Source organism: Ceratotherium simum, chromosome 31 (assembly GCF_057802395.1).
Source record: "Ceratotherium simum simum isolate JZ-2026a chromosome 31, ASM5780239v1, whole genome shotgun sequence".
NCBI classification, from domain to species: Eukaryota; Metazoa; Chordata; class Mammalia; order Perissodactyla; family Rhinocerotidae; genus Ceratotherium; species Ceratotherium simum.
The window spans coordinates 17,698,877-17,725,767 of NC_141930.1; the positions used below are offsets into that span (position 1 = coordinate 17,698,877).

General features: G+C 35.3%; 1 protein-coding gene across 5 annotated transcripts in view; it reads right to left on the reverse strand.

Moving 5' to 3' along the window:
- Nucleotides 1-2,109: 2,109 nt before the first annotated feature.
- C31H8orf34 (chromosome 31 C8orf34 homolog) overlaps nucleotides 2,110-26,891 on the reverse strand; it is a 392,833-nt gene continuing 368,051 nt past the window's right edge. For 2 of the 5 annotated variants that reach the window (XM_087420473.1, XM_087420472.1), the window contains 2 exons: nucleotides 6,109-6,168; nucleotides 2,110-2,857 (listed from right to left, as the gene is read on the reverse strand). In XM_087420473.1, the coding sequence (XP_087276599.1) occupies nucleotides 2,850-2,857; nucleotides 6,109-6,168 (68 nt within the window). In that variant the 3' untranslated portion in view covers nucleotides 2,110-2,849. The remainder of the gene's footprint in view (nucleotides 2,858-6,108; nucleotides 6,169-26,891) is intronic. The other 3 variants (XM_087420471.1, XM_087420470.1, XM_087420474.1) reach the window with 2 other exon arrangements.

Genomic DNA, 26,891 nt, shown 5'->3' on the forward strand with positions numbered 1-26,891 from the left:
TGAGTCATTATCTCTTCCATAGAAACTTCTTTGTGTTCCCACCCACCCCACAACTCATCCTCTTCCAAGTTCAGATCCCAGATGGATTCATAACTGCTCCTTTGCGCTCCCATAGTGGCCTAGCTTGTAAATGTCTTCATCATTGCACACTGCCACATTTTATTTAAATTATCTGTTCATATGTATGTTTCCTCCACTAGAATGTGATGCTCTTGAGAATAAGGATCTGGCCTCCATGTCCAGAGGCTATCAGCCAAGGACACTCAGAGGCCATGGCATGACTTGGAGTCCAAAGCCATCTGTCTACAGTAGTGATGTTGGAGTAGGGAATCTGAGGAGCATTTCTAGAAGCTCTTTTTGTGTGGGGTTTTCAAGCCCCAACATTACAAGAACTCTAGGGCTATGTTAAAAAACGCGAAAGAGGCAAAATTAGTGATGAGAGCCAAGAGGAGCGCCAACAGATTCAGACTTCATGTGTGACATTTGAAAGAGGAGATAGGAAAGCAACCTGGAGAAATTTCCCGATTCAAGCTCTAGCTGTTTACTGGCTTTGGCCTCTGAAAGTGCTTATAGGAGTTGACAAAGAAGAGAGGGTATGTGTCTGTATGTGTGACCTGTTTAGTTGGCATACGAAGATTGTCTCTTTGACCAAACTCTAGCCTGGCTCCTCTAACTGCTCTTCTTGACCAGGCCTCAATCTTGGCCTAGAAAAACTGCAGACTCTGAGTACAAATGATTTCATCCCCCCAAATCCACTCCCTCCTTAGAAGACTTGAACATACACAAACATAGTTTCTAACAGTCAAGGCAGCATCCCTAGGATGACGACTCCAGCCCCCTTAAGTTTCCATCTGGGAAAGTATAAGCCTGCCAAAAGAATTAATTATTTGTTCCAGCCAACACCTGAAGATAGAGCCCTGTCTCCAAGTCTCTGTAGGAGGAGAGAAGTCAAACTTCCATAAGCACCAGTAGGCAAACCCAGGTGAGTTTCACATGAATCAACCCCTCTTCCTGCTCTTGATAAATTTCCATTTTGCTGACTCTGCTCAAGCCCTGGCAATTCCACATCCCTACTCCTTCACTCTCCCTTTAAAACATCCAGTCACCTCTGCAAGAATTGAAGTTGAGTTCAGTTCATGCTGGACCCTCTTCTCTACGGCAATAGTATAATACTGATTAAAATCTATCCTTACCACTTTAATTAGTGTCTGGCTTTGTACGTCTTTGGTAGCATTTTCAGCAACGTACACTCTGATGTCCTGGTGGATCTAATTCCTGAGGTCTATGTGGCACCTAGCAGGGTGACTGTCTCCAGAAGAAGGTGAGTGAACAAGAGTAGGACAAAAACTGACCAAGTGATGGTTGGAGAAAAGTATGGCTCAGAGAAAGCATTAGGGGTGAGATGTTTCAAAGAAAGATTATTCCTAATAGGGAAAACATTTGGATTCTCAGTTGAACATTTTTGAAGATATTCTTCATGGTAAGGATTTTTAAATAGAGGAGTGTTCTGCTCCCATAAACTTACACTCTTGCCTTCCCTCTTTTCTGCTAAAAAATACACTGTTTCTAAGCCTTTAACGTGTTTCTACCCATAAAAAACAATAACTTTTAGAGCCAGCCCCAGTGGCCTAGTGCTTAAGTTTGGTGGGCTCTGCTTCGGCGGCCCGGGTTTGGTTCCCAGGTGCAGACCTACACCACTCCTTTGTCAGATGTCATGCTGTGGTGGTGGCTCACATATTAAAAGAGGAAGATTGGCAACAGACGTTAGCTCAGGGTGAATCTTCCTCAGCAAAAAACATAAAAAACAGAAAACAAAAACTTTTATGAAAATTAGTCTTCTGAGTTTCTATGCACATGACAATGTTAATGTAAGAAAACTTTTTATATTATTTGATTTAGGAATATGACTTAATTAATATAATCAGAGCTTCTTTGTTTATTCTTTAGCCATGTTCTAGCCTTTAACATTTGTTTCTTTGACAGTTATACAGGCAGTTTTATAATTTAGCCATATGCCTTAAAGGTCCAGAGAGCAAACTTAGATTAAGACAAATAAGATAAAACAGACAGAAGAGATACTCAATAGATTTACTTAGATCCATTCACTTAGCATCAGTTTGCATAACATATTCCAAAGCAAGCATACATCAAATTTAAAATGGATAATCTTAATTGGGTTCAATAATTGGATAAATGGTCAAAAAATTTTCATTGCATATGCTTTGGGGCATGCATTTCACTCCTTACTGATCTGCTTTATTGAATTAACATATCAATTATTTGTTTTGATAGGAACAGGGAAGATAATGGGAGGAAAGAGCAGTGGTGGAGAATATGCCTCTTGCTGCTGCACAAAACACAGATGGCAGGTGATGCTACCAAACAGCTAACTCCTAGAGAGACCTAAATGGCACATCTTGGCACATGTGGGTAAGTATAATGTTCATTAATCTAAAAAATGAGAAAATATTATAAAAATATAAGAAGTAGAAAACCCTCAACAAGTTAAAATACAGAAAAATTTTAAGCAAAGTTATTTGAATCAGGCAATATTTAATGTATCAAAGAGTAATCTTAATAACTAGGTATGAAGTAATCTAAACCCAGGACACTAACCATGTCAAAAGGCAGCGGGTGTCCTAACCACCCCAGAAACCTTTGCCAGGATTAGTGTTCTCTGATGACACACTCGGGCACCCCCTGGTTACAAGAGTACTTGTTTATTATTGATATTATAAAAATAACCATTCTCTAAATGATTATACATAGTAAGTAAAATTAGAACTATACATAAAGATTTGAATAATTGCAATTTCTTTAAGGACCACTTGTAGCTTCTTCTGTCTGCTTCACAGACCTGTAGGGGAGAAACAAAACAACAGAAAATGTGCTTAATGATCTGTCTAGATTGCAGCATATTGAAAAGAAAGATTGGGATTTTAATGCTTGCTTATACTCTGGATGAACTTTTACAATGGCATTGACCTTACAGTACTACCTCTGTTAACCAAATTTTCTGCCAGTATGTCAATTTCTGATATCTATATAAAGCGTTTTTTGTATATATAATAGAAGCGGATGTTCTAAAAATATCTTGGACTGTTAAGACAGATTGGTTTCTCTCCAAATATGGCCAATGAGAAATACTTGCAAGGTATGCACACAATTACTAGTCTAGAAGGAATTATGAAAACTGACTAGAAAACTAGAGGCGTAAGGAGGATCAGGCTGCACAAGTCCTCCTTCAGCACTGGGACTGTTTGTCCATACTGCTCCGTTGGAAACATCCCTTTATTTTTTTCCCAGAAGAATGTGATTAGGATGGCAAGGGGAAATGTCTATGCTCCCAGAATACTTTATTTTATGTGTTTTTTTCCGCTTTGTACCTTAGTTGTATTTAATATTCCTGATGCATCCACTAGACTATAAACACTTTGAAAGAAGACTATCAATCCGCAAATTACTCAAAGGACCTGAAGGAGTACTTTGCACGTGGTATTTGCTCAATAAGTATTTGTCAGAAGGAAGAGAGGAGGAAGAGGAAGGGAGGAAGGGAGAGAGGGAAAAAGGAAGTCTAGTTATTTTTGCATGTATTGTTCCCTTTTCTAGAAGCCTCTACTCATCCCAACCAACCCCAGCTAACTCCTTTGTCTGACTAACTCCTATACTCCTTAGATCTTAGCCTTAAATACCATTTCCTCTGGGCCCTTTGACTGCTAGTCAGGGTAGAATCCTCCTGCTGCATGAACTTACCTCACCCTAATGCATATATAACAATAATCTGCAGCATTTTGTGTAAATAACCTTCAGTGTGTGACTTCATCACTTAGAAAGCTCGTGTCACCTACGATAGGGACATGTTATTTTCTGGCACAGTTCTTGACTCATTGTAGGCCTTTATTAAACATGAATCACATGAATGACCTATTCATTTAGATCTCTTGAGTTGAAGGACGGTATGTTTGTATGCCATACAAAGAACACATGAAGGACCAAAGAAGGGAACCACATGATCTTTGTGTTCCTACAATGGTAGAGTTATTATGTGGAAGAGACATACAATTTTTTGTCTGTGATACAAAAGGACAGAACCAGAAAGAAGGCAGCTACGAGGATTCAGATTTTGGAGCAAAATGAGAGTAATTTCTTTTAAAGTAGGTTTTAAACAATTTTTACAAGTTAAGCAATACATGTTTGTTTGTGTCACTATGCTGTACATGACATCCCCATGACTTATTTATTTTATAACTGGAAATTTGTACATTTTGACCACCTCCACTCATTTTGCCTACCCCCTGCCTCTCGCAACAACCAATCTGTTCTCTGTATCTATGAGCTTGTTTTTTGTTTTTTAGATTCCACATATAAAGGGCTGGCCCCGTGGCTTAGCGGTTAAGTGCACGCGGCTTAGCGGTTAAGTGCACTACTGGCGGCCTGGGGTTTGGATCCCGGGCGCGCATCGATGCACCACTTCTCCGGCCATGCTGAGGCAGCGTCCCACATAGAGCAACTAGAAGGATGTGCAACTATGACATACAACTATCTACTGGGGCTTTGGGGAGAAAAAAGGGAAAAAAAAAAAAAAAGGAGGAAGATTGGCAATAGATGTGAGCTCAAGGCCGGTCTTCCTCAGCAAAAAGAGGAGGATTGGCATGGATGTTAGCTCAGCGCTGATCTTCCTCACAAAAAAAAAAAAGAAAAGATTCCACATATAAGTGAGATCATATGTTACTTGTCTTTCTCTGTCTGACTTATTTCACTTAGAATAATGTCCATAAGGTCCATCCATGTTATCACAATTGACAAGATTTCATTCCTTTTTATGGCTGAATAATATTCCATGGTATATGTACCACATTTTCTTTATCCATTCATCCATCAATGGACACTTACATTGTTTCTATATCTTGGCTATTGTAAATAATGTTGCAATAAACATGGGGGTGCATTTACCTTTTTGATATATTTTTGTTGGTAACTGTCCAGACACTATTCTGCAGATATAAATATATGATTGTGTACGTGTCTATGCATTATGTATAACAAAAAAATGAATTATATTTAATATAGTGTCTTGTGACTCACTTTTTTTAATAACAATATGGTAAAAAATGTTTCCACATCAGAATATTTATAGATATCTATAGCTAGATGGAGCCATTTAATATTGATATAAATATATGTATATATCCAGTTAATATATATATATCATCATTCATAATAGATGTAGAGTATTCCATTATATAGACTGTTATAATTTTTTTAATCAATCCTCTTTTGTTGGTAATTATGTTGTTTCCATTTTTTATGTTTTCCATGTTTTATTACAAAACGTGTGCAATGAATGTAATAATATTCTGATAACTACACAGTGGTGCATTGCAGAAATTATTTCCTTAGGCGCTTTCTTAATATAGAATTATTAGGTCAATGAGCAATTAGAGCAGAACAACGTTGAATGAGCAGCCACAGGAGGTAGTATACTTCCCACTACTCAAGGTGTTCACGTAGAGGCTGGATGACCTTTTGGTAGGGGTGTTGCAGAGAAGAGACCAGCATTAGATTGGAAGAGAAGTAGATGGTTCTAAAATTCTTTCCAATTTTGATATTCTGTGATTCTATGAGTGCTAAGGACAAACTCAACCCTTTGCTTCTCTCTGTGACATACTTGAGAGAAGATATCGTGAATTGTTTATCTTTATATACCCAGTTCACAGAGTAGCCTCATGTCCATGGATGTGAAATTGTTCTGAGATGCTGTATCTCCAAAACAATTTTCATGGTGTCATAGAGTCCATGGTCTGCACAGTGGGGGAATATATTTTCATCTCACATAATGTAAAAGTGATTTTCCTGCCAAGGAGAGGGGATTTAAAATCCTATCCCACTTCCTCAGCATAGGAGAATACAGACTCAATGAGGAGCCTGAGATCCACAGAACATCACAAACAGAAAAAGGAAACATTATGCACAGTACTTGGAGGGAAACCTTGTTCTCTTGTAGGTCATGAGGACTACGTATTAACAAGAAAAATCTGAGCTCTGCGCAGTTGTAGATAGTACCCATAATTACCCAACATTGACATCAAGTGCCCTGAGCAAACATACCAGAGTAGACCAGTGCAGGACAAGAGGAGCACGGAACACAGAGAAGAAGATCAGCAGAACCTGCACAATGAAAGAAAAAGAGATGATACGCTGGACTGGGAAAAAAATATCTATTAAACATAATTTCCTAGAGGTGTAACCAATTTCTAGTGAAGATTAACTGAAATTAACATCAAAACTCCATTTTTAGTACATAGTGAGCTGCAAGTACATATAAATTCATTGTTTAATTTATAGTGTGTATATTCTCATTCTATAACTCAGTCACTTGCAATTTAAACTTTTGCTGATTTTTAGATAAAATCTAGGGCAAAATGCCCCCCCAAATAGTGTTATGAATATATATGTGGACTGCAGGAAGATCCCATATAAATCACATTCATAATTCTTATGTCCAGCACGGGTTAGGCAGAAAAGTAATGCTCTACAGACTGCTAGCCTAACACAGCTTATTTAGGATTGGATATATAGACGTCACAGTATTGTGATGCTATAACATTTGCAACTTAATGTCATCACAAAGTCATTATGAGCTTTACATGAAGTAGTGCATATACGTACATATATACTATATTTATAATTCTGGCACCTAACATCATATGCTAAATGTAATTCCTCTGAATGCATCCCTGATGCAGAAGAACAGTGCTTAGTGGGACAAAGGGACATGAGCGTTCTAGTTTAAAAGAGTGGGGATATAAAATAGAGGATAAAAGCTGATGAAATAAAGGAATCAAGGGAGATAAGCAATTCCGCATTTCTTGAAGAGAAAGGAAATAGTTTAAGTCCAGGCTTTCCAAAGCAGACCTTGGAATTCTAGTCCTGCAAGGTCTTAATACAGATGGTCTACTAACAAACGGTTCTTTGGGCAAAGAACATTCCATATCTGCTTTTTGGAGGATCAAAATACACAACAGCATATTAAAGGCTCTTAGAAATCTTACAATAAAGAAAACTATTTAACCTGACATTTATCAAAGTTATTTGATAATAGATCTCATATAACTTATTTTTTAAAGTTCTATAGAGATCCATTGGTAAGTACTGCTTCAACTAGCATGAATAAAGCATATCAATGCAATTGGTGCTTCATATAATTCGGCAGCAAAATAGAAAAACACGGGTTTTGTACGCAGATATATGTGAGTTCAAACTCTAGCTCCACCTCTTTCTATATATGTGACCGTGAGCAAGTCAACATCGCTCAGCATCCCCCACAGAGGATGGTTACAAGGGAAATACCTTTGGAAGTATCAGTAAGTAGTGGGCATTTGACAGATATACGGTGTTCAAATTTAGATGAATAGGGACTACAAAGAGCATTTGGATTAAAGGTGGTGATTGTATATGGAAAGTGGATGCTGAATAAAGCTGGAGAACTTCGTATTTTTTAGAAATCTTACACATGGAGGGGTTTTGAATAAGATAATGATGCATTCACGTTTGAGTGTTCTTTATGACCCAAAGATATTAAAGATGCTGGCAAGAGAGCAGTTGAATTAATGGTCTATATTACTGGTTATATTTTAAGTGTATATCAGAACCACCTGGAGGGCTTTTCAAGACACAGATTGCTGGGCTCCACTGTTAGAGTTTCTTACTTCGTGGATGTGAAGTGGGGCCCAAGGAAATTGCATTTCTTACAAGCTCCCAAGAGACACTGATGCTGATGCTGCTGGTTTGTGGCGCACACTTGGCTATCACTGTTCTATGTGGCATGGGCTTCAGAGTGGAGGATGAAGCCAACTGCGGTCTGACATACTTGAAGAAAAAGGAGTAGTGAAGTATCTGGGTACCAAAATAAGCCTGAAGTGTAGGTTTAGTAGGATATAGAGAATCTTAAGGGGAGGAGGTTTGGTACAGAGAGTAGATTTTAGAACTGGATGCTATTTCACATGTGACAAGAAAAAAAAGTTACATTGCCTTAGAAGATCACTAGTTTTGAGAGGACCAAGGGTGTATAAAGGTAGGACACTGGATAAGTCACTGAAGTCAGAGTTAAAATTTCCTAATCATAAGAGTTGTGGAGGAGAGGAAAACAATGAACCAAATGTAAGCACCCTCTCATGAAAGAACAGAAGTGATTGGCAAGATATAGTGACAAGGAAAGAAAGAGGACAGCGGGACAAATGGCATGAACCTAAAAAGGAGAACTTCGGGTAGAATGTTAATGCTATCTCAGGGCACTTGACACATGGCAATGGAAAGAAGGAGCAACTTCCCCCAGTGAACGCTGAAAAAGAAAGGGTGTCTTCTAGTAACCATTTCAAATAAGGGAGAAAAGGCATAGAGAGTGTTCTTTGAATAGCGTTGAAGGACAATCAGTTTGCAAATCATATTCCAGTTCCAAAGGCACAGTGGAAAGATCTGGGAAATATATCAATAGTAATTAAGAATACAAATAGGTGAGATTTCAATCTGATAGGGACAGTGGGGCAAGGCAGAGTGGCCAAGGAGAACAAAAATAAAAGACAGAATTAACTAATCTCAAGTTCCTGAACTGAACTTGGGCATAACGTTGTTCTTGTGTGGCAACTGACTTATGTGTGCAGCCTTGCACAGCTTCCCTCTGTGAAGCAGGACCACTTATACTAGAGAGAGCCCATCATCTCCCATACTTGAGGGAATGTAAGAAATGAAGCAGCTTTGGTGGGGGAAAGAACAAGCAAGCGAGAGAGTAGCCATAAAGTCTAGAAATAAAGATAATATTTTTGTTTACAGATTAGAACGCTCTTCTTTTATTCTTGAATTCTATAGGTACAGGTTTATCCAGTGGAAACAGCAACACAAATCACCTGAGGCAGTGCATCACAAATGCATGTATAGACATTGATGTAAATGCTATGTAAATGCACCATGTTCATTGCAACTCTGATTGAGCTATCGTTATTACAGAGGAACAACAGATTGAACGTATGAAATGTCATTGAACATATTATGTTTTGCTGTGCATACCAATAAACCATTTATTACATACATTTGTCTATATTTCTAGACGTTGTGGCCTCCTTGAATAATCAGAAGATGGAGACTCAGATTTGGCCACTTCTGAGTGATCTTCAAAAGTTAATTAATTTGAACTAAATTTATTCATTTGTTCATTCATTCAATTTGTTCAGTAAATATTTATTAAGTAAATGAACAGTACATGTATAAATATTTATTAAATAAATATATGTTGAACACTTATAATATAAAATAGGACTAAATAAGACTGAATTTTCCTTAATAGGTTAATTTTGGGAATTAAATATGTGGAAGCAATTTATAAATTATAAAGCCTTGTGTCATTATTAGAAACTTTCTGAAAATTATTTAAAATTATTTTAAATGTTAACAAATGTTAACAAATTATCATCCTTTGTGTCCTAATATGAAGGAGAAATTTATGTTTAAGAATATACAGAAAAGCTATGTTTTGGGTCTGAAAAATGTTTAATTATACTAAAGTTGATATACAGTTTTGGGATATTTAGTCAACATTTCAAAACAAGTCATTTTGAAGAAATTTTGGCAGCATGCTTTGAACAGTTCTATTTTTAACAGCTTACTACGGGATTGAAAACATGCTTAATGTAATTACTAAATCTTATTTATTTTATTCTGTCAAAATTTTAATTTTTATGTTTATCATATATGCCTCCCTTAATTTTCTGGATGACTCTGCCTGTAGATAATAATTTGGAGCACAGTGTAAATATAACTAAATCAAGTTGAAGTTTATATTAAAAGCAGATTTCCTACCCAAATGTATTACTGTTTGTTTCTTTATATGTCACTTTTCCTTATTTTCAAGTTTTGTAGTGTTTTCTTTATGATACAAACTCTTTCAGCACTCAGTGAAATAATTCCTCTTTTGATACTATCTATACACACGTTCCTTCCCCCTTCCTCCTTTTTTTAGCTTCTAAAGATGGAATGATGGTTCAGAGTAGAACATATGGCCTCAGATTAAGTTAGAATGTAAATTGCACTTTTAATTGGGTATCCTTGGGAAAGGATCTTTAACAAATTTGAGTTTGTAAAATCAGAGTAATACCACTCACACATTAAGTTGTCACAGGGGTTAAAGGAGATACTACATAGCACAAAACAACAAAAATTTAATAAATGTTAGTCCTCTTCCATTTCCTCCTCTTTTAGAGATGCATGCGTTTCTGTAAAAGCCTTAAAATGTCAATTACTCATAGTAGACTTTCAAGAGAAATGGAATACTATAATTCTAAATAGATCCCCCCAATAGACTTTGTAGTCCTATTTTATGTTAGGCTATGTGACAGTTTTCCCAATTTACTATTACATTATACATCTATTAGAATATATGCTAATTCTCTCAGTGGAAAAGGTTTATTAGTCCACATTTTTGAAGTTCTGTGCTTAGAACTCATATTCTATATTCATATACCCTCTTTATTATGCCTACACAAACAGTTTCTTCAGCCATGATGTCTATCTAAGGCTAGGATTTCTTGCCATATCCTAATAACAAATATTACACCACCTGCTAAAAAACTGTGCCAGTCAACTTTTAGTCTAGCTCAGACAATGGAAATATAGTGTCTTCTGGAGGTAATAGTTTGTTCATTGATTTTATTCTTTAGTTTGAGAAAAGTAAGCACTTAAGTCTGAAGTAGGAGAAAAAAGAATGAAAGAATAAAGTAGGTTGGGATCAATGATAGCATGGCTGCAGGTACCCAATTAGTAGATATGAGATGAACTCTTACAGCCTGGGAGAATATATAAGAGCATTGCATAAGACGATCATATCACCCGTGAGCCCACCCAAGGGAGAGGTCACTCTTTTTGCCCCAAATTGGGAGTATAAAATCCTTCTCTCCTCTCCAGTGCTAAGGCATATTAGACGCAGCAGGGTGAATGAAAAAGACATTGAATAATTAAGAAAAACAGAAAAATGAGCTATAGCTTCATAAATGAAAATATGAGTAAGTAAAAGGCAGAAAGTATTTGGCAGAGAACCTGGGAGGAGAGCCTTCCCCTTCACCTCCAGGTGGTTAATGTATCTCTGATAGTTAAAATTTGAGAATTGAGCAACTGCAGATGCACCTGAGTGGAAGCTCTTTCTTTGCAGTTTACTAGCCTGGGGACCACTGGGAAGAAGCAGCACTTTAGATGAATCTCCTGACTCCTAGTTTTTTCCTACTCCATCATAGCATCTAGAAAAAGAAAATTAGCCTCTCATTGAGATAATTAAATGATGCATGTGTAGTCTCACAATAAAAAGTGAGTCCATTAGTAAATTGCAGTGAGAAACTAGCATGGGTCTGGGAACAAATTCCATGTGGGAGTAAGAAAACAATGCCATTGATGATAACATCAGTAAAGGTATATAGAAACCTAATAATAAGTGAGAAACAGAAGTCTTTGTGGTATAGAAGATAAATTAATATTGTCATTAATTTTTTTGCATAAATAGAAACCATTTTATATGATATATGCTTAACCTAAAAGTAAAAACTTAAGAGTTAATTAATATTTATCAAGCACATACTACGTGTCTGGCACTATGTTTGGCATAAATTAAAGGAATGAAAAAGTAAATCTTTTCTTACTCTAAACAAAATGCAATAATCTGAAAATGTGCTGATTTTGCCCAAATTTATTGAAATATATTGGAGTGAGAAATTTACCAGTAATTATTGGGTAAATTATTCAGATAAAGCATCCCACTAAAAACACACACAATAGCTGGATAAAATATTTTTTAAAACTTGTGTGAAGACATCAGAGACCTATCAAAACAATAAGGTATTAAATGGCCAATATCCAGGAGAATAAGGAAATAAACAAAAATGAGCAAGGAATTTGGGGACATGCTTTCTCTAAAGGTACCTACCAGTTACATAAAAAAACTCCTGAGAGGCTGACAACCTGAAGAAAGATTGCCAAAGATTCCTAGGCTGGCAGGACAAAAATTGGAACTCCAGTCTTCCTGAGGAAGGTGACCCAAATAAATTCCCTAGGTTTTGAGTTGCTACTCTGAAGAGCCACATTATAGTAGTAAGGGCAAAATGAAAATATACCAGCCCTCTCAATGAATAAAGGCTAACGTAAAATCTTCTCATTATTTTTGGTGCATTCAAATAATCTAGGATTGCTACTACACCAGTACTTCTTCCAGAGCAAAGTAAAATCCTCTCTGGAAGAAGTTAACATCATCCTAGGCCTCAAATTATCTTTGCAATTTATCATATACAATTTTAACACTTAATTGAAAATAAGCAGACATAAATGGTGACAAGACCATGTGATCAAAAGCCAAGAAAAAACAACAGAGAGTAGAAACAGACCCACAAGGAGTCAGAAGATGGACTTGTCAAACATGGATTTTAAAATAACTATGCTCAATAAGAAAGTGAAAGGCAATCTTTAGAATTTTTGGAAAGAACTAGAAACTAAAAAATGAACCAATGAAAATGCTAGAATAAAAAAATAAAATAACTGAAATCTGGAAGTTAGTATGTGTGTTAAACAGCAGATTTGGTAGCATTAAAGACAGAAATAATAAACTTGAACATAGATCAGAATAAAATATCCAGAGTGATGCACAGAGACAGATGGAAAATGGAGGTGGGGCACATTTTGCGTACAGTTAGAGTGTCCAACATATGTTAATTGGTGGCTGTGGTAATTTGAAAACATAATGTCCAAACTCTTTTTTTACACTTTTCCCATCACTTGGTAGAACCATAGCCATTGACCTTGAATCTATAATCTGTGACTGCTTAGCCAACAAAAATGGCAGAACTGGTGCGAGTTTTCAGACTCAGGTCTTAAGCAACAGAGAACTTCCACTTGTCCTTTGAGAAACTCACTTTTATAAGTCAGATACGATAATGTGAGAAAGCCCAAATATTCCATGGAGAGATGCATGAGGAAAGGTCTACCTGGAGAAAAATCCAGGTCGTTGACCTTCAGCCCTGAATGACCTCTTGGCCAACAGCAACCACCAACATGCTAGTCAAGTGAGTTAGCCATCTTGGAAGTGTGTCCTCCAATCCCAGTCAAACCACTCTAGCTGATGCTTCATGGAAAAGATATGAGCCTTCTTTGTTGAGCCCTGTCCAAGCTGCAGTATGTAAACTAAAAAAGTGATCATTGTTTTAAGCCACTAAGGTTTTGGGTGATTTGTTATGCAGCAATAGCCGACTAGAAAATAAGCAAATAAAGACTTGAAAGAGAGAGAAAGAATATGGCACAATCCAAACATGCCAAAGATATAAAGGCTATAGATTTAGAAGCATTCTCACCATCCAAGTTTAATACAAAGAACCCAAGGTTAGGCTGAGAATAGCCGCATCTAGATATATCATGGTAAATCTGCAAAAATAAAAGACAATGTGAAAATCTTGAAAACGTTTGAAGAAGTAACAATAAACTGACAGGTCACTTCTCAGCATGATGGAATGATACCTTCAAAGAGCTGAAAGAAAGAAAAACTGTCTTGATTTTTATACTTAGTGAAAATATTCTTCAAGAATAAAGGAGAAATGAAGAAATTTCAAACAAAGTTAATTCATCACCAGCAATCACAAACTAAAATAAATATTTATTGGTGTTCTTTGGGCTGAAAAAAGGTGATCAAAGATGCAATCTCAGAGAGGTAGGAAGAAATGAATAGCAACAAATAGTAAAACTCTGGGAAAATGTAAATGGATATTGGCAATATATGACAACAATAATAAAACCTTGTGGTGTTTAAAATATACAGGAAATTTAAATACATGGCAGTACTAGTGATCAAGTGGGGATGGAATTCTAAGTAGGATAAAAGGATCACTTAACGTGAAACTTTAATAAGTAGATACATGTTGCAATCTCAAGAACAATCATTGAAAGAATATTAAGAGAGTATGTAAACTTCAAGCTAACAGAGAATAAATGAGCAATAAAAAAATCCAAATGAAGGCAAGAACAAGAGAAACGGGAACATAACACAGTGGGAAAATTGAAGTATAAAGTAAGATAGTATATTCAAACCTAACTTTAACAATAATTATATTACATATAAAATGACTAAATGAGTTAAATAAAAAGGATTGTTAAAATTGATTTTTATAAAATCCATAACCTAACTATACATTGTTTTGAAGAGACTTATCTGATACATGTCAATGCAGAAAGTTTGAAAAGTTAGAGAATAGAAAAACATATACCACACAAACACTAACCAAAAAAAAAGCCAACATAGCAATATTAATACTATATAATATAAATTTAAGGCAAAATAAATTGATAGGGAAAAGGAGGAATATTTCCTAATGATAAAAGGTTCACTTCACCAGGAAGATACAATTCTCAATTTGTATACATCTAATAGCATCAAAATTTATGAAGCAAGAATTAACATAAATAAGAGAAATAGTCAAATCCATAATCACAGTAGGAAGTTTTAACACATCTCTTTGTAACTGATAGAACAACACCAGAAAAAATAATAATAATAATTCAGGAAGGATATGGGACATTTGAACAACACAATCAACCAACTCTACCTAATGAACACATAAAGAAAGTTCACCCAAAACCCACAAAATACACGTTACTCATCTTTTTCAAGCACTTTGTGCTTCTAAATATTTGTTCAAAACTGACTATCCACGGGGTCATTAAATAAGTCTCAACACACTTCAAATGATTTAAACCATCCATAAGGAGCTTATTCTTTGACCAAATGAATGCAGGATGAAAATAAATAAAGCTGGACTTAGAGGAAACATTTAAACCTTAAAACCATATATCAGAAAAGAAGAAAAGCTAAAAATCAGTGAAGCAAGCATACGTCTTTTCCACGTATCTTCTACCTTCCTGCCGCATATACTCTTTGTGTTCATTACCCAGTTCTTTGTCCCAGGAAGCTGAGGTTCATGACACATAGCAACAGAGCTCCAAAGTCCTCTACTTATATTTAGGTTTGGCCAATAAAAACCTTCAGCTAAGACTGGAGGAATGGAAGAGAATAAATTCAGAGTATTTATTCTGCTTGCTTCCTCCCCTCGTCTTAATGTGGTTTTGTTCCTCAACTGAAAGCTATTGTTCTTCATGAGGCAGCCTACTCTCCGTGGCCTTTTCTCCCTCCCTTGGGTTTTGGTAATTGCTTTCCCATATTGTCCCTTCAGGCATGTCTCTTCAGCTGCTATTGGCTTTAAAGTACTCCATTATTCTTTGCGATCCCTTTCACTTACATCTTTGTAAATAGACCCTTTGTAAACCCTCCTTGAATTATTCTAAATAAACTATTTGTTTTTTGTTAGGATACTGATGAATAGACACCTAAAATATAAGAAGAAAAAGAACAGAAGATAAATCTCAGAAGAAGTAGAAAGAAATAAAATATATAAATAATAAATCAATAAAACAGGAAACATACAATGTAAGGGATCAACAAGGCAAAAGTTGGTTTATTTGAAAGACCAATAAAATTAGTAAACTTCTGAATGAGCTAAAAAGAGAGAAGGCACAAATAATCAATATCTAGAGTAAAAAAGAGACATCTCTATAGAACTTGAACTAAGTTTTTTAAAGCTATAAGAGCATATTATAAACACTTTATGACAACGCATTTGAAAATGCAAAAAAATAAGCAAATCCCTGGAAAAACACAACTTGGCAAAACTGACACAAGAGGAAATAGGAAATCTGAGTAGTCATGTAACTATTAAAGAAGTTAAATCCATAATTAAAAATCTTCACATGAAGACATATTCAAGTCTCTGTAACTCCATCACTGAATTCTTCCAAACATTTAAGAAATAATTCAGTGTTATGCAAACATTTCCAGAGAATCCATGAGGAAACATTCCACAACCCATTTTATGAGGCTATACAATCTTGATTTCAATAAATAACAAGAATTACAAGAAAGTAAAACTTTTTTGCCAAATAAGCCAATGGACTTATGAACATAGACATAAAAATCCTACAGAAATTTTTACCAACATCCCTACTAAGTCGAGTTTATTGTAGAATGCAATACCACATTAACTTTTGAAAATTAATCCACGGATTTAACCACACTAAGATAATAAATGAGAAAAATGATATAAAAAATGGATTAAAACATTTGATAAATTTTGGCATCTATCATGATAAAAAAACTCAATGGATTTAGAATGCAAGAAAATTTTCTTACTCTAAAAAATGTATACATAGAAAAAAACCTATAGCAAATATCATACTTAATGGTGCAATGTTGAAAGCTTTCCTTTTTAGATCAGGAATGAGACCAAAATTTCCACCATAACTAGGATATTCTAAACCTTAGTGTTTAAAATGCATTAATATGTTGTTACATATTCAGAAAAGCAAGGCAACGATAACCTATAAGATAATGGCAATCTTTTTGCAGATAATGATGAGTGAACAAGAGAGGAGATTCTAGGGCTATTTCTTAAACTGGATGGTGGTTTATGGGTGTTTACTTTGTCATTTTTTTACTAAATTATACATTTATTTTTTGTAATGTTCTGCTGAAAATGTTCTTTATTTTGTTTACAATAATGTTTTTGTGTCCCTTGAGAAAATGTATTAAAAACATTTCTATGTAGAGAACTCTGTTTTGGTAGTTCATGAAACGTTCATTTGTCAGAGCTGGCAATTGTTTTCTTGAAAATCATCAATAACATCCTCAATGTATCTGTAGGTGGTACTGAACCTAGTTTCAGAAATAATTGCAATCTAACAAAAACATCTTCTTTGACTCCTTTGCAAATCAATCAGATTTCCTCAGTTTTGTTAAAGCATTTTCTCATTTAAAATCCTGTGTATTGAAACTTCACAATTAAGCACCAAATTTTCCATCCTCAAACTTTTGCAGTTGTTTCATACATGTTCATCTTTTTCCCTCAGTTAAAATAAAACGACCTTGAGAACAGAGACTGGATCTTACTTCTTCTGTACTTTTTATAGTATTTTGGCTAGAGATTTAATACCTAAGTACTAAATAATATGTTTTTATAAATCAAGTCAGATGCAAGAATTTGAGAAATATCCTTTAAGAAATATAATACTATTTTCATCAACCAATATATTAAAGCTAAAATTACCCCTTCATTAATTGCACATAGAATTTAAGAAAAAAATTGGGTTGATATTTGGTAATTTGTCTAATAAATTTTAAAAATATCTCTCATGAATATCTACAAAGATGAATGCTCAAAGAAATTCTTCACAGTATCATTTAGAATAACAAAAAAAAATTTGATATAAATGTACGTTCAACCATAGAGGAGTGATTAAATAAATTACTGTACATCCAGATAATGAAGTATTATGGATTTATTTTAAAAATCATAAATATTACATACATATTATAAATATTGGACAATGGAAATATTTGGACAAGTGAAAAATATTTAAAATATAATGTTAAAGTCATATTACAAAACTGTATATAGGATGCATTTCATCATATATTATTGTGTAGATGATCTTAGGTGTGTAAGTGTGTGTACACATGGCTGTATATGAGAGACAGTGCACAAGAGAAATATTTTTTTTAATTTTGGGGAAAAAAAATCACCAAAATAATAACAGAAAACATTTTTGAGTGGTAATAATATGGGTCATTTTTGTTTTATTATTTTTCCAATTTTTTAAAACATTCTCCCTCCAAACCAAAGCATCACATCCCCTCTTTCTATTAGATAGATTCAAGTTGAGTATTAAGTAAATGCCATCAGACAAGACTAAATTGCACTCTAAGGTCTGAATATGAATTTTTGTGGACTTAATCCTAGCAACACTATAGATTGTATCTGTGAAAGCGGTTGCTGGTTAACAGAAAGGATTTAGGAACTGGTAACATTTTAGGCAGAAAGACAATGTGAATAGAAAAAAATGTGGATACGTTGAGGGGAATAGTTTTGGCTAACAAGGAAGTCCTACGACCCTATCAGAGAGCAGAGACAGTAACCTTAAATTCTGACCAGGGCAGGAATGGAACGTAAATCAGTGAAGCAGGCTGGGTGGGAGACATTAGGAAGCAGTAACGGCTGTGGCAAACCGGACGGGAAGTTCATCATCTAATGCTGCTATGCAGCTCAGGCTAATTGCTGCTACAAGGCAATACCAGCCTAGTATTGCCAGATCTTTTGTTTTTCAAAGAGAAGAGTATCTGGACTTTTCACTTGATGCCTCCTAACTTTTAAATGTTAGCTGAAGTTTATTTTTATGTTAAAATATTGTCCTAGCCAAATAAAGCATGTCTGCAGGTAAATCCAGCCCATAGGCTATTAGTTCAAAGTCTCTTGCCTTTAAATATTACTACATGGGGATAAACAATCACTTTGTGTTTATGTGTCCTTTGACAACATAGCCTTAGATATGAAGTGGAACCCAGATACAGGCTTCAACAAAAGCAGTAAGTCATTCCAAAACAGCACAGTTTTTTCAAGAGTTACACCTAAGATCAAGAAGAAAATCTAAACCAGGAGAGAAAAATGTATAAACACTGCCTCCTGGTCAATAAATTTCCCTAATATTCCTCCTCTGGATATACGTTTGTTTTTCAGCTAAAGAAGCCCAATCTGAACTCTCTTCTGGGTCCGGAACATGAACACTGAACCAAAAGGAAAGCCAGGCAGAGTAGAAAAGCGGAATGTGCTAACCTCTGTAGAAATTTTCTTTGTTCCTGATCTCTGATCAATTAACTAACCTAACAGGTGTGAAATGTCACTGTCACCCCTTTGGGCTTCCGTTTCCTCACTTATAAAATTAAGAGCTTGGATGGCTGATATTCAAGATGTTTTCCATCTTTGAAATTTTATGTCTATAAGACTACCTACACAGTGAGAAGACAGTTACCCACATAAAATTTGTAATCCCTTTATAGGAAATGGTCATGTATGCTTTCTTTACTTTATTTTTTAATACAAATTGTACGTACTTAAAGTGTAGAACATGATGATTTGATACATATATACAGAGTGAAATGATTACTATAGTCAAGCTAATTAACGTTATCTCCTTACAGTTACCTTCTTTTTGTACTGAGAGCACCAGAAATCAATCTTCGCAAATTTCTAGTATTCAACATGGTATTATTCCTCCTACATAGCAGCCACTATGCACACTTTGACACATACCCCCTATTTCCCCCACCTTCCTGCCCCTGGTAACCACCATTTTACTCTTTGCCTCTATGTATTTGACCATTTTAGAGTCCACATACAAGTGAGATCAAGCAGTTTTTTTCTTTCTGTCTAGCTTATTTCACTTAGCATAATGTCCTCCAGGTTCATCTATGTTGTTGCAAATGTCATCACCTCCTTTTTTAAGGCTGATTAATATTCCATTGTATATATACACCTTTATCCTTTCATCTATCAACAGACACTTAGATTGTTCCATATGCTGGCTATTGAGAATACTTCTGCAATGAATATGGGAGCATAGATATCCTTCAAGATACTGACTTCATTTTCTTTGGGTACATACCCAGAAGAGAAATTGCTGGATCATATGATAGTTCTATTTTTAGTTTTTTCAGAACCATCCATACTGTTTTTCATAATGGCTATACCTATTTACATTCCCACCAACAATGTACAAAGCTTCTTTTTTATCCATATCCTCACCAACACTTATCTTTTATCTTTTTGATAATAGTATCCTAAAAGGTGTGAAGTGATATCTCATTGTGTCTTTGATTGCATTTCCCTGATGATGAGTGATGTTGAGCACCTTTTCATGTACTTGTCGGCCATTTGCATGTCTTCTCTGGAAAAATATCTATTGTCCATTTCAATTGGGTTATTTGGGGAATTTTGCTACTGAGTTGTATGAATTCCTTAAATATTTTGTATATTAATCCCTTATCAGCTATATGGCTTAATAAAAACTCTCAATAAAATAGGTATAAAGAAAACTTACTCAACATAATTATGGCCATTTATAGAAATCTCACAGATAACACCACAATGAATGAAGAAAAACTGAAAGTTTTTCCTCTAAGATCCAGCATAAGGCAAGGATGCCCACTCTCACCACTTCTACTCAACATAGTACAGGAAGTACTACCCAGAACAATCAGAGAAGAAAAAGAAATAAAAGGCATCTAAGTCAGAAAGGAAAAAGTAAAATTATCACTGTTTGTAGACAATATGATCCTATATGTAGAAAACCTAAAGACTTAACACTTACAAAAAAACCTGTTAGAACTAATAAACAAATTCAGTAAAGTTGCGGGGTACAAAAGCAACATACAAAAATCAGTTGCATTTCTTTACAACAGCAATGATCTATCTGAAAAGGAAATCAAGAAAACACTTCCACTTACAATAGCCTCAAAAGAATAAAATACTTAGGAATAAATTTAACCAAGGAGGTGAAAGATCTGTACATTGAAAACTATAAAACATTGGTGAAATGAATTGAAGAAGACATAAGTAAATGGAAAGATATCCCATGCTCATCGATTGAAAGAATTAATATTGCTAAAATGTCCATACAAAGCAATATACAGATTCAATGCAATCCCTATCAAAATTCTAAGGGCATTTTTCACAGAAATAGAAAACAATTCTAAAATTCTTATAGACCCAGAAAAGATTCTAAATAGCCAAAGCAATCTTGAGAAAGATAAACCAAGTTGAAGGCATCACACTTTCTGATTTCAAATTATATTACAAACCTGTAGTAATCAAAACAATATGGTACAGACATAAAAATAGACACATAGGGGCCAGCCCGGTGGCATAGTGGTTAAGTTCACGTGCTCTGCTTTGGTGGCCTGGGATTCACAGGTTCAGATCCCGGGCACGGCCCTATGTACCGCTTATCAAGCCATGCTGTAGCAGGTGTCCCACATACAAAGTAGAGGAAGATGGGCATGGATGTTAGCCCAGGGCTAATCTTCCTCAGCAAAAAGAGGAGGATTGGCAACAGATGTTAGCTCAAAGCTAATCTTTCTCACCGAAAAAAAAAAAAAAAATAGACACATAGACCAAAGGAACAGAATAGAGAGCCCAGAAATAAACCCAATTGTATATGGTCAATAAATTTTCAACAAAGGTGCCAAGAATACATAATTGGGAAAGGATAGTCTCTTTAATAAGTGATATTGGGAAGACTGTGTATCCATATGCAGAAGAATGAAATTGGGCCCTTATCTTACAACATACACAAAAATCAGCTCAAAATGTTTTAAAGACTTAAATGTAAGACCTGAAACCATAGAACTCTTAGAAGAAAACAGGGAAAATGCTCCTTGACATTGGTCTTGGCAATGATTTTTTGGATATGACATCAAAAGCTCAGGCAACAAAAGCAAAAATAAGTTACATCAAACTAAAAATCTTCTACACAGCAAAGGAAACAATCAACAACATGAAAAGGCAACTTATCAATAGGGAGACAATATTTGTAAACCATATTTCTGATAAGGGCGTTGCTATCGAAAATATGTAAATCACGTGTGCTTTGAGACTTCAGGTAAGAGCTTACTCTAAAAGTTGATTACGTTTTGTTGTGTTTTTGTGTGGGTGTGTGCGAGGAAGACTAGCCCTGTGCTAACATCTGTTGTCAATCCTCCTCTTTTTGCTGAGGAAGATTGGCCCTGGGCTAACTTCTGTGCCCATCTTCCTCTACTTTATATGTGGGACGCCTGCCACAGCATGGCTTGATAAGTGGTGCATAGGTCCACATCTGGTATCTGAACCCGTGAACCCCGGGCCACCAAAGCAGAGCGTGCAAACTTAACCACTACACCACCGGGCCGGCCCCTAAAGTTGATTATGTTTTATAGAATGAAAATTATAAGCTGGAGCTACATATTTTTACTGATATTTAATTGATAGACTAATAACTACACCCAATAAAAACAGAGTTTTTAAAAAACACTTTCACGATGATTTATGTCTCCTCCTGTAAGTTAGGCTGAACTATTGGTCCATGTTTATCTTCTTTGCTTAGTAAGGAAGATCAATTTTAAAAAAACGTGTATCAGTCTTTTGTAAATGGCATGTCTTAGGGAGATGATGATCTCTGTTTGAAATAGCACTAGTGTTTAGGTAGTTAAAAACTAGTTTTCTTCTTATCAAGTTAAGAAATATGTAAAAGGCCAAACACCTGGGCCTCCTCATCATCTGTTAGTGCAAAGCTATAGATATGGATGTTCTCATCAGAGCTTCTCCCTACGTAAAGATGTCCTTACTGTCTACTTTATCAATTCACATTTCTTATCCTTACAATTTGGACCCTCTCCCTTCTTTTCATGACTTACCTTTCCAGACTTATTTCTCTCTAATCCCCCATAAGTGTCCAGTGTCTTTCCCAAACAGTACTAATTGCTATGTACCCTGCACCACCAAACATAAACAATGCTCTTCCGGTCTTTCTATTCTTGTCCATGCTGTTATTCTTGCTTATACGACATTCTCGCCCATCCATCCCTGCCCTTCAAAATCCTGCCCATCTCTCAGTTCAAACACCACTTTCTTCGTGAAAATCTCTAATCCCATGTACCTACTGCCGACTCAGGGTGGTATTTCCCTCCTTTGACTTCCTCAACATTTATCTCAAGAAACAGTATGTCCCATGCTACAGATGTTTATGCACTTCTTTGTAACTGACAAGAGAAAAGACAGCATAACATTTTTTTTCATCCCCCATGCCATAGAGCCCAACACATTGCAGCTTTTCATTACATGTATGTTGATATTCAAGATCCATAAATATGATTGCGCTAAGGAGGTAATCTGGCCTATGAGGCATATGGAATTTATTGGAGAATCTTAACTAAATTCCTGGTTTGGGACAAAAATGTCCAGATCTGTTTAATTTGTGAAGGTAAAGCAGGTCAATGTCACAAAATGAGCCGAGGGAAATCATGGAACAGTGTGTCTGTGTGAACATGCTCAAGTTCTTTGCACTAACTGAAAATATACAGAATGAAATCCATAGAGAATGAACCAATAGGCTTTACCTGCATCCAGCCAATACATTCTCCTCATTTGTGAAAGATATATCCCATCTGATATAAGGCTGCCCTACAAGCTAAATCCATCAAGGTTAAAGAATGAACTAGATTTTCCTTCATTTTGTTTTCATTATTTTATTTTGTAGTTTTAGGCCACACCTAGAGCAAATATAAGAATATTGCAAGACAAACAAAAAGTGTTTGGTAAAAGGATTAAAAACATGTGCTACTCATTTATAACTTTGATTTCCTAAAATAACAAAAAATTGAACAATGTATCTCCTATTTTTGATTTTAAAGAATTCAACTCCATACAATACTCCAATCCAAAGAATTTTGCATTGCAAAAGAACTATTCCACTGTCTTGTTGTTTAAATACAGCCTTCTCTGATACTTGTTATGAAATTTTCTGACTACTGTTGCACATGATGAGGCAGTTTTAATGAACAAAGCAGGTAGTCTGAAGCATGTAACCTTATATACTGCTGAGCAACTTGACACGTTTCCATTACACTTAATAATAGTTTATTTAAGATTATTTATTTAAGATTTAAGATTATTAAGTGAGATTAAGTTTTATATGTTATTAAATGCTACCCTTTAAATTTTTTCTATGAGCTTAGAAATCAATTGAACCATTCATCATATTAGAATTTTACAAAGACATGGGAAACATTTCAAAGCAAGAATGCCACACGAATAATTCAGAGGCATTTTGCCTCTAGAAATCGCAAAAAAACTTATTTATAAGCAAAATAACTCTCTACAATCAGTATTGTACTGAAAAATCACAATTTGACATTAGAATATTTTGCTTCTAACAAGATAATTAACGGTAATTATTAAGTTAATTTATATTTATTGGTTAAAGATCAATCCTTAAATATTTATGATGATTTATGATGATTCTACGCCTGCCTCTACTACTAGCTAGGTGACGTGAACAAGCCTACAATATCTTAGAGCATCAATTTCCTCTTCACTAAATTGAGAGAATTAGATTAGATCAGCCCATCCTAAAATCCCAGGACACTTGTTCTTCCAGCAGTTAAGAAGCATTCTGCACATTACAGGCATCCTGAAAATAGGAGTTAACAGGCATTCCGCAAAAAGAACTCAAGTAAATATGCAAAAAAAACCTGAGCCAAATACGGTCAAACAGATCTTGTTGCTGCAGGACTACCCAGTAACTGTACTATGTAAATATTTTAAAAGAGCCTCTATAGCATTTCTTCAAGTCAACAATGGATAATATTTTCCCCCATTTTAAGCCAGGATGTTGATTACACTTGATCTGTTCATTTAGAATTGTAGAGCTGCTTTGCTCCTCTTGAAAAGTTGTTGTATCAATAGTATGTCTTACAATTGAGAGTCTCTCAAATATAATATGTAGAATTTCCCCAAACTTATTTTACCACAAAATTATTTTTAATAGCTTCTCATAAAACTAGGACTTAAAGAAGCAGATATTGTCTGATTCTATAAACCATTATGAAGAAATTATATTTCCGCTCCTCAAAGAGAGAGGAAACTAGGCTGATGAAATTAAAAAAAAAAAATAATAGGAGAGGAAAAGCACTTCTGAAATGAGGGTGTAGGATCTCCATAAATCTGTTCCTCTATAAAAGTAACGAGAATACTAGTAAAAATCACCAAAATCAACTTTTTCAGAACTCGGGAAATTAACCAAAGGCTTGCAACAATCCATAGAACATTTATTAAAGAAAGCAGCTGAATCTCAACCAGAACAGTGAGCTATGTGGGGTTTTAACTTACCCAATATCAATACCCTTCTCTCCAGCTCTGCAGTAACCTTCAAAATCATCAACCTCACAATGACAGTAGCTATAAAAAAGAAAAAGCAGCCTATGACCCACTAGAGGGAGCAGAACAGGTTTGGAGTTCCATCAAATGTCCCATATCTAGAGAATTGTCACTAATTGACCTCTATGGAAGCTGCCCAGAAAATCCTCACTTGAACATTTTTTCTTTATTTGACTTGAATCAGAGCTCACTCAGTGAGAAAACCCTTCACTACAACATTTGTCAAGAACAACCAGGTGCCTGAGGTAGTGATACCACTTGGGGCAAACAAGAGGCTTACCAAAAAAATTAAAAGGAAAATCTGGTGAATGAGATGTCCATAAGAGTCTTTCAAAAGCTCTGACATATTCCTGGGCATCTAGAAGACCACACAGATGTGCTGTGCTGTGCACCTGCCCGGGAAAGACTTGATAAGGTTCTATCTCGCACCTCTGGTTGACCTAGAGGCTCTGCATAAGCAGAGTTGGAAACTGCTGGAGTGTTCACAGCATGCCTCAATACCTTGTCCAGTCATTAGCTGACTCCTGAGCTATTGAGCAAAGACTTCAGAGGCTGTACACAACAAATAATATAGACTTTATAGAATTAATTCAGGAAGTCATTAAACAAAAAGTAGTAACAGCAATAACAAGAAAAAAACAGCAGCAACAACAAATCCTGGGGGAAAGGGTCCAATTTCCAGAGTGGCCTCATTATATTGTATTAAATGTCCAGTTTTCAACAAGCCAACAAAAATATAAGTGACATCACTTATAAATCACTATATCACACATGCCAATAAACATGAAAGTATGGCCATAAACAGGAAAAAAAAGCAGTCAATAGAAACTCTCCCGAGGAAGTCCAGATGATGGAATTACTAGACAAAGACTTTTAATCAACTAGTATGAATACATTCAAAGAACTAAAGAAAATCACGTCAAATAAATTGAAGGGAAGTATGAGAATGAACTCAGACCAAATGGAAGCTATCAATAAAGATATACAAATTATAAAGGGAACAAAATAGAAATTCTGGAATTAATGGGAAAAATTCACTAGAGGGGCTCAACAGAAGATTTGAGCTGACATAAGAAAGAATTAAAGAACTTAAGATTGGTCAATTGAGATCCAGTCTAAGGAACAGAAAAAAAAAAAAAAAAGAAGACAAATTAACAATTCTTCAGAGACCCTGTGGGACACCATCAAGTACACCAAAATACATATAATCAGAGTTCCAAAAGGAGATGTAAGATAAAAAGGGGCAGAAAAATTATTTGAAGAAATAATGGCTGAAAACTTCACACATTTGATGAAAACATTAATCTGTTTATCCAAGAAATTTAAATAGGGTAAACTCAAAGATATCCACACCCTCAGATCACTTTATCAAAAGACAAAGACCAAGAAAGAATCTTAAAAGCAGAAAGAAAAAAAAAACACATTATATACAAAAGGTCCTCAATAATATTAGCAGCTGACTTCTTATCGAAAACTGTAGAGGCCAGAAGTCACTGGGATGACATAATTCTTGAATGTAGCTTAGAATTACTGACTTATTTCCAGAGAACTGTATATAGAAAGGTGGATTAAAAGTAACTTTACAATGGAGGAACTAGAAAACACTACCTTGGCCTGGTGACATAGGGTAATATTGTGCTAATAGAATATATCCTCCAGTATTAAATGATGAGCGTGTTTCACCTTCTTAGTCTTTTTCCCCCAAATCCATAACCACAGTCTAATCATGAGAAAACTATCAGACAAATCCCAACTGAGAGACATTCTACAAAATTCCTGACCTATACTCCTCAAAATGTTCAATGTCATGAAACAAGGAAAGACTCATAAACAGTCACAGATCAGCAGGGACTAAGGAGGCATGATGAGTAAATAAAGGCTGATGTTCAGTTAATAGTAATGTTGGTTTATTAGTTTTGCAAATTTACTATGGTAATGTGACATGTTAACAATAAGGGAAACTGTACAGAGAGAGTAATATGGAAATTCTTGGCATTATCTTGGAAACTTTTCTGGAATTCT